The following is an 8,893-nucleotide window of genomic DNA, read 5'->3' as shown; positions in this document are numbered from 1 at the left end:
CCTTTCTATGTAAGACATTAAAGAAATGTAGCCAGTCCACCGTCCATTTTCAGATATTTGACAGCTTACACAAAAAACAACAACAACAACAACAACAAAATCTTGCGTGCCCAGTAAACACATTATTTAAATTAGACATGCGTGTTTAAAATACATCAATTGCGTTTATTACCATGCTGGTGTAAAAATTCAACGATCCTTTAATTTCCTATGACTTCACTCTAGAGTGTATATATACTCATGAGGAGGGTACTGCATGCAATGAATTTCCTATGACTTCACTTGAGAGTGTATTCATGAAGAGGGTACTGCATGCAAAAGTGTTGCCTTCTATATATGTTAAAGACTTTTGACTTTTTGATGTATTGGTCTACCCAGTATCATGATACAGGGGAAACTTACAAAGTAGCTGTTAGAAAATGAAAACATGATTATGGGCAAAATGCCTCATTCGTCTGGAGAGCCAGAGAAAATGTGACAGTGAAAATATAAATTTTTCGAGGCCAAATTTATTGTTTCAAGTTCCTATTTGAAGCATTTACGTTCAGCATAATTGCTCATCAGGTGTCGAAATAGCGTCATTCAAAATCGTTTTTCTTCGTTCAGATGTATTAATTTGGCAACCGATTTCGCAATTGCTTTGCACATTTCAATTCATTGAACAGTGTTGAATGCGGATACATTTTCGGCAATGAATATTCAACTTCGTTTCAACCTGTCGCCAGCTCTTACCGGATACTCGATTTCGGCTATTAGCAAACAAGTTCATAAAATGAATATTCAAATAAACATCTACGATGTGCATTAAAAAGTACATCACTTTTAATGCGTTTTAAACTGAATGTTAAAAATGTCTGCGTGTCCATGACACATGATGATTCAAATAAAGACGTAAAATGAAGATCACAGCGCATTATGACAATCATAGATGAAAAAAAAATCAAATTATTGTGAACACATTAAAAATGAATTTGAAAGCATTTAACCTGAAACCCCTGGACCAAAGTTACTGCACTGCTTCAAACATATTAATTTAAATGCACGTAACATGAAAATGAGTGACAGCTTTTCGAAATTGCTCGAGAGAACCTGTAATCATACTGTACACCGAATTGTTTGGGTCGTTAATTCGAAAAATTTCTTTATTATTATTATCGTTATTATTTATTCGACCAGGTAAAGAATATAGGATACATATCATAAACATTACAAACATGAAACAAAAACCAGAATGAACATTGCAAAGGATACACTGTACTGTACTGTACACGTTACACAAAATGAAAATGAAATGAATGGAGACTACATGAGGGTCAGGGTACACAAAAGTAAATATATTTACTATTGCCCATAGGCATGTGAACCCACACATGTTGCCCCTAAGAAACATTTAACAATCATTAAAAAATTATCCCTCAACCCCCGATCCCCACCCCTTAACACCATAACCCATATCAGACTTCAAAACATAAAAACACAATACAATTCCAATATAATCATCCAACCATTGACTTCATTTCTAAATATATTCATGCATTAATTTCAAAAACTGAAAAAATACAACTTCAACATAAATGCAGGAGATTCCTGGATTTCCGCCCGACCCCCAACCCTAAACCTTTAACCTCTTAAAACACAGTCATCATTGTCGTCAACATAAAAATGAAAATGAAGCACTTGCGTACAAATCAAAACAAAAACTATCACTCAATGTCAAACACCGAGAAAGTAAACTCAGCTAACAATGTATACTGTTACCATAACAACGAATAATAACGAAGGTTCTCCAGTCTGGTACGCAGATATTTCTTCTGTAGAACTCATCGGAGAAAGTTCTCCTCTTGAAGGCTTTGTGTTCCGATCAGCTACCAACAGCTTTGTTTGCCAGGAAGGATTTACTGAACAGGTTGCTGATTCGATCTGTGGAGAGCTTGGCTTCCCAGCATATCATACATTTTCCAGCGATAGGATGCCTTTAAATTCAACGGCAGCCAACTGGATTAAAGCCACAGGTTGTCAACAAGGTAAATCTTTTGGTCCTTGTGTTTGATTAACACATTCTTATGCCATCAGTGAGGTTCTTAGGAAGTATAGATATATGTATGTGGCCTTACATTAGGCAGAGTAGAAATTCATGTTTATTTGGAATGCTGGAGAGAACATTGGAACTTTATAGATGGCTATCTGTCACTTGCTATATTATGATATACTGGGGAGAGCGGTTGACATTATCGTCTTTTCTAACTTGAGTCTGACTTGTCAATTCAAAATGACTTTATTTCCATAATACAAAGAAATGCAAAGTAATATAAATAACGTTTTTATGAGTACATAATATTTAAAGGAACTTTGAATCACGTATAAGTTCTACCAAAACATAAATATAATTGTTATAATGATATCAACTCTGGTAGGGATAAATAAACAAGTAAGCAATATAATCTTAAATTATGACTCTACATGGAAAAGAGTAATTCACAAGAAAAGCATAGCTTGTAAAATTTGTGAATTACTCTATAGAAGATCCGTCAAGGACTCCATGTATGAAAATTGTGTTAATCTGATGTCAGGCGAAATAATCAGAAAATTAAAAAAGGGACAAAAAGAACGAAAGCAGGGACGGAACAGACAGAAAATAAAACTAAAGATAGGCATCACAAGGAAAGGGAGAGAAAAAAAAAACAAGACAATGTCTACATTCAGTTATTTGGAAAGATCACCAAGGCATAAGGAAGAAGTTAAAATTCTATACAAATTTGGTTTAAAACACCAACTCTTAGGAATTTAAATTTTTTGTTTTCGAGCAATCAAAAGTGTTAATAGGAAATCAATTTCGTTTTGGAGAACTCGATTCGTTTTTTGGGCGATCAAAAGTTTTGATAGAAACACAATATTTCGCTAATGTGCGGGAAATTTGAATTTTTGCAATAGTCACGGACGGTGAGCTTGTTTCGAGCATTCAAACTCGTTTTCCTTCTTTAAATAGAATTATATATTTCTGACCCACAGCAATCAGACAAAAGCTTTAAGATCCTACTGCAATTCCTTCAATTGAATCTATTTTTTCACCACCAACCAATCATTATGAAAAATTGAATATGATGATGATCGTAAAATTTGAATATGTATATAAACAACGTCGGGAGCATAACAGAAATAAAATGACAAGACTAATATGCATTTTGGGGCACGAGAAACATTAAATGTATTATACGTACATAATGTGTAAAACTGCATGATATGATTGAAACACCGATAAGAAAAATAAATGCTGTCATTGTAACTAAAAGTGGCCGTAAGTGGCCATGAATTATACACTTAATCAATCACAGATAAGTTATCATCTTTTCAAGAAAATTGTCATTTATATTTCATTTCAACAAGATTGGAATTTCATGCAAATCAGAATCCTAACGACATCGGCGTATTTTCTTTTTCTCAAGAGTATCCATCGTACACGCCACTGAAAGAAAATGTTCTATAGGCTTTGTTTGTTTTTGTTTGTTGTTGCTTGGATGTTGTTGTTTTTGACATTCCAATCTCGCAGATTCGGGGAACATGGTGCACTATTCATGGGCAAGTACTGAATGCACCTCCGAGAGTGCAGTCAAGCTAGTATGCCGAGGTGGGTAAACGGAGTGGAAATTATTATAATACTGTGCGTATCTTCTGGAGATGACATCTAACTCCTGACATTTGTAACAATGAGAACGCTGCTAGAAGTCTAGAACACAATCCTTTATATAACTAATTTGTAAGGCTGTGCCATAAAATTTTCACCCACTTACACAGTAACAGACTGACACATCAGCTTTCCACTATCAGCTGGCCATGCGCTGCTCTCTATATCGTTTCACCAATTTCACAGGTACAGTTCCTTCTGTATTTCAGTATGAGTTTTTGGAGTTTTGATAACTCAGACGAGAAATTGTGCAGAAGTTACAGCTTATTCAATGATAGTTTCAAACACCTGTGGCAATGATGAAGTTTATGTGAACAGCTTTTATAACATACAAGGTAAGAATAAATGTATAGCAAGAGAATATTAATATATTTGCAGAGGGAGACAAATTGAATAAAATTCACACCTCAATAAAATTATATTTTGAGTGGCTCTACTTCTTACTGCTAATAATTGACGCAAAAGAAGACAGTTGCAGTTGAAGCAAGAAAGTGAAGAAGCAATCAAACTAATGTCTTTAATATGAGATTGTTTTCCAAGATTGTTGCCCTCTATTGGTCCGTAAACCAATATAACTCCATCTTTTCAAAAGTCATTTTCAAATGATATTTAATTATCGAATATTTGACATTTAGATAACTTCATATAAAAGCGTCATATTAAACAAAACTCAAACTTTTTATAGCTGTAGTTTAATGTCATAATGTCACACTTTGATTTTGATTCTGCAATATTTTGGACCTACTAGTCCCACACTCGTGTCATGATGATAATGCCCATAATGTATGAGGTTCAATGAGACCAGATGCCCGTTGCATAAAAGTTACAATTATGATAACTTTGCCATCCAATGGTAACTACCATGGCAACAATACTCAACAGCCAATAAAAATCAAGAATTCCATGGAAGTTACCATTGGATGGCAAAGTTACCATAAATGTAACCTTTATGCACGAACCCCAGTTCTCACAAAGGAGTATTCTACGTTTTTGGTCTGTCTTTCCAATATGATACTCCACCCAGCACATAGAAATATCGGAGTTTTTTTATTGACAATGAAAGATAGAAATATCGGAGTTTTGAATTAGCTTAAACGTTTCTTTCCTGTTTATATTCTGCAGAGTATATATTCTTCTTTAATATCTCCACACTTTAATTATGGAATTTTGGTGTGGGGAAATACAATTCACTCATTAGATTTCCTTCTCCGTGTTCAATAAGAATCATAAACCACGCCGGATGTTTTGCTCATACCAACTGTCTTTTTTTTTCCCATCAAAACAGAATTCTGAAAATTCCAGACCTATTTTATTACAATCTCGGAATTTTCAAGATATTACTTCTTCTTTATCTTTATTCACCTTCAAACGCAAATTAAAACAGTTATTACTTAGTGGATACAAAAAAAAAGCGTGTAAATTAAATCTGTTCGACTGGACTTACTTGTGAAAATCACGGAGAAAACAGTTTCGTGACTCGTCCGAGTCACTTCTTCAGCTCTGTCTGGCTGGCGAGCATTCACCCGTGGAGGGTGAATGGGCGATGTTACTGCCTTTATTGTCTGTACGTCGAGGAATTTTCCGGATCACCGACTTGTATGTTGGTGAAAGGTTGTGTCGGAGTCCCCCTCCCCTATTGAGTGAAGGATTTTCCGCATTCACATACACAGCTTCACGGACTCCTCTTTCAAACCATCTGGTTTCCTTGTCAATGATGTCGACCTCTTTGTCTTCAAAAAGGTGCCCCGTGTTCTTCAGGTGGGTGAACACGGCCGACTCGTTCCCAGCTGAGCTGGATCTACGATGTTGGTAGAGACGTTTGTGGAGAGGTTGTTTGGTTTCGCCGATGTAGTTTTCTTTGCAGTCTTTTCCCTGACACTTTATCCTGTAAATTACATTGTTCCGTTTGTGTTTTGGGATTTTGTCTTTAGGATGAACTAGTCTCTGTCGAAGAGTGTTGGTCGGCTTGAAATATACAGGAATTCGGTAGAAGCTGAAAATCCGTTGGATTTTCTCCGACAGTCCTTGGCAGTATGGGACTGAAACCCCTCTGCCTCGTTGCTGGGTTGTGCTACTGGAAGCCCTGTCTCTGACGTCCCGTTTGCGAGGGTGAAGGGCTTTCTCAATGCTCCAGTGTTTGTAACCGCAGTTTTTCAGGACGGTTCGTAGGTGTTGATGTTCCTTTTCCTTTGTCTCTTCTGAGGAAGGGAGGTAGGATGCTCTGTGAAACAGAGTTCTTACAACTCCAAGTTTGTGAATAAGTGGGTGGTGGGAGTCGAACAACAAGTACTGGTCTGTGTGTGTGGGTTTGCGATAAACTGAAGAACATAAGGTGCCGTCCTTGTTGACCGTGATCAAGCAATCCAAGAAAGGGAGACTGTTGTCCCTGATGTTCTCCACGGTGAACTTAATAAACGGATCACAGTTGTTAATGTGCTGAAAGAAACTGTCCAGTTCGGTAGACTGTATCTTGACCCATGTATCGTCAACGTACCTGTACCAGTGGGAGGGCCCTGTTCCATTAAATGAGTCTAGAGCTGATGTTTCAAAGTGTTCCATGTACAGGTTGGCTAGGACTGGAGATATGGGTGAGCCCATGGCGCAGCCATGCTTCTGTTTGAAGAAGGCGCCATTGTACACAAAATACGTTGTGGAAAGACACAGTTCTAACAGCTGGCAAATTTGTTCTGGGCTCAGTTTGGTCCTTTGATGTAAGCTGGTGTCACTGCTCAGGCGTTCCCTTACTACTTCAATAGCTTCAATAGCTCAACGGCTCAAACGAGATCCGTCAGCAGCCTTCAAGAAGAGAGCACTTGAATGCCTACAACAACTAGAGAAGGGGGGTCACATAGACAAACCACTGTACTACAGTCTCTACCCTGGGGATGACATCCCAGCCTTCTATGGTCTCCCAAAGATCCACAAGACGGATACACCCCTCAGACCCATCGTCAGCAGTATCAATAGTGTCACCTACAACATCGCCAAACAACTAACATCCATCTTGAGCCCATTAGTTGGTTTGTCGGACCATCACATCCAGAACTCAGGGGACTTCATCGAGAAAGTGCGGGACATTAAGGTTGAGGAGAATGAGACCATTGCCTCCTTTGATGTGTCCGCACTGTTCACGAGTGTACCTCCTGACAAAGCTATTGAAGTAGTAAGGGAACGCCTGAGCAGTGACACCAGCTTACATCAAAGGACCAAACTGAGCCCAGAACAAATTTGCCAGCTGTTAGAACTGTGTCTTTCCACAACGTATTTTGTGTACAATGGCGCCTTCTTCAAACAGAAGCATGGCTGCGCCATGGGCTCACCCATATCTCCAGTCCTAGCCAACCTGTACATGGAACACTTTGAAACATCAGCTCTAGACTCATTTAATGGAACAGGGCCCTCCCACTGGTACAGGTACGTTGACGATACATGGGTCAAGATACAGTCTACCGAACTGGACAGTTTCTTTCAGCACATTAACAACTGTGATCCGTTTATTAAGTTCACCGTGGAGAACATCAGGGACAACAGTCTCCCTTTCTTGGATTGCTTGATCACGGTCAACAAGGACGGCACCTTATGTTCTTCAGTTTATCGCAAACCCACACACACAGACCAGTACTTGTTGTTCGACTCCCACCACCCACTTATTCACAAACTTGGAGTTGTAAGAACTCTGTTTCACAGAGCATCCTACCTCCCTTCCTCAGAAGAGACAAAGGAAAAGGAACATCAACACCTACGAACCGTCCTGAAAAACTGCGGTTACAAACACTGGAGCATTGAGAAAGCCCTTCACCCTCGCAAACGGGACGTCAGAGACAGGGCTTCCAGTAGCACAACCCAGCAACGAGGCAGAGGGGTTTCAGTCCCATACTGCCAAGGACTGTCGGAGAAAATCCAACGGATTTTCAGCTTCTACCGAATTCCTGTATATTTCAAGCCGACCAACACTCTTCGACAGAGACTAGTTCATCCTAAAGACAAAATCCCAAAACACAAACGGAACAATGTAATTTACAGGATAAAGTGTCAGGGAAAAGACTGCAAAGAAAACTACATCGGCGAAACCAAACAACCTCTCCACAAACGTCTCTACCAACATCGTAGATCCAGCTCAGCTGGGAACGAGTCGGCCGTGTTCACCCACCTGAAGAACACGGGGCACCTTTTTGAAGACAAAGAGGTCGACATCATTGACAAGGAAACCAGATGGTTTGAAAGAGGAGTCCGTGAAGCTGTGTATGTGAATGCGGAAAATCCTTCACTCAATAGGGGAGGGGGACTCCGACACAACCTTTCACCAACATACAAGTCGGTGATCCGGAAAATTCCTCGACGTACAGACAATAAAGGCAGTAACATCGCCCATTCACCCTCCACGGGTGAATGCTCGCCAGCCAGACAGAGCTGAAGAAGTGACTCGGACGAGTCACGAAACTGTTTTCTCCGTGATTTTCACAAGTAAGTCCAGTCGAACAGATTTAATTTACACGCTTTTAGCATACTACCTGGATGAATCAAAATCTACATCGATATTAGTGGATACACACTACCAAGTGTTTAGCAACTTGTTTTATACTCCCAGTCTTTTGTCCTTGTCCGCAGCACCAAGTTATTAAAGTTATTTAATGGTACCGGTACATCTTTCAAAATATAGCATTCTTTTTAAAACTCCGCGAGATCCGTATACATCAGTCTGGTTTGTGCGACATCTATGTGGTTCATTACTTTATTCTTTATCGATTTTTGTACTGGTATAATTTTAGTTGGTCAAGACAAACATATCCGTTCTCCGTATAATTATATGCCTGTGAATTTGGGAACCTACAGTTTTACAAGCGTTAAAGCTTTTATGTAGGCCCCATCATATTTCTGATACTTATTTGTGACATCTTCATATGATATGACCATGTACATTAAATTTATGTCAAGAATTTTTTTCTTTTCTTCTTCAATCAAAAAGACATGATTGTATATATTTTGTATTCTTGTTTTATTGTCAATAATTTTGTAATCTCATCATTGAGAAAATGGAAATATGAAATAAATTTGAACTGAACTGAACATATAACCTCTCAAAGAAATGCAGAAGAAAGTGCAGTTGTACGTGCAACTCTGATGAACTCTATCCCATTATACAATCCAATCAATTTCATTTTCCCCTTGTGAGAACTGTACACACTGAAAATACATTTGCTTATACTGGAC

General features: G+C 38.6%; 2 protein-coding genes across 2 annotated transcripts; one reads left to right on the top strand and one right to left on the bottom strand.

Annotated features, from left to right (window-relative positions):
- Window positions 1–5,375: 5,375 nt before the first annotated feature.
- On the bottom strand, window positions 5,376–6,280 carry LOC139738430 (uncharacterized; the record flags this gene model as incomplete). The annotated part of the gene is made up of 1 exon (XM_071649067.1): window positions 5,376–6,280. A coding segment is annotated over exon 1 (905 nt), but the record flags the coding sequence as incomplete, so codon positions are not given.
- LOC139738429 (uncharacterized) lies at window positions 6,279–8,096 on the top strand. Its single transcript, XM_071649066.1, has 2 exons — window positions 6,279–6,297; window positions 6,439–8,096. Exons 1-2 carry the CDS (start codon window positions 6,279–6,281, stop codon window positions 8,094–8,096), a joined length of 1,677 nt encoding a protein of 558 aa, XP_071505167.1.
- Window positions 8,097–8,893: the final 797 nt, after the last annotated feature.

The sequence above is a fragment of the Diadema antillarum genome, unplaced genomic scaffold (genome assembly GCF_040938485.1).
Source record: "Diadema antillarum isolate AM-2024a unplaced genomic scaffold, OU_Dant_1.0 seq00000740_RagTag, whole genome shotgun sequence".
Taxonomy (NCBI): Eukaryota; Metazoa; Echinodermata; class Echinoidea; order Diadematoida; family Diadematidae; genus Diadema; species Diadema antillarum.
The sequence above is the reverse complement of the archived record's forward strand: the minus strand, read 5'-3'. Positions and strand labels throughout refer to the sequence as shown.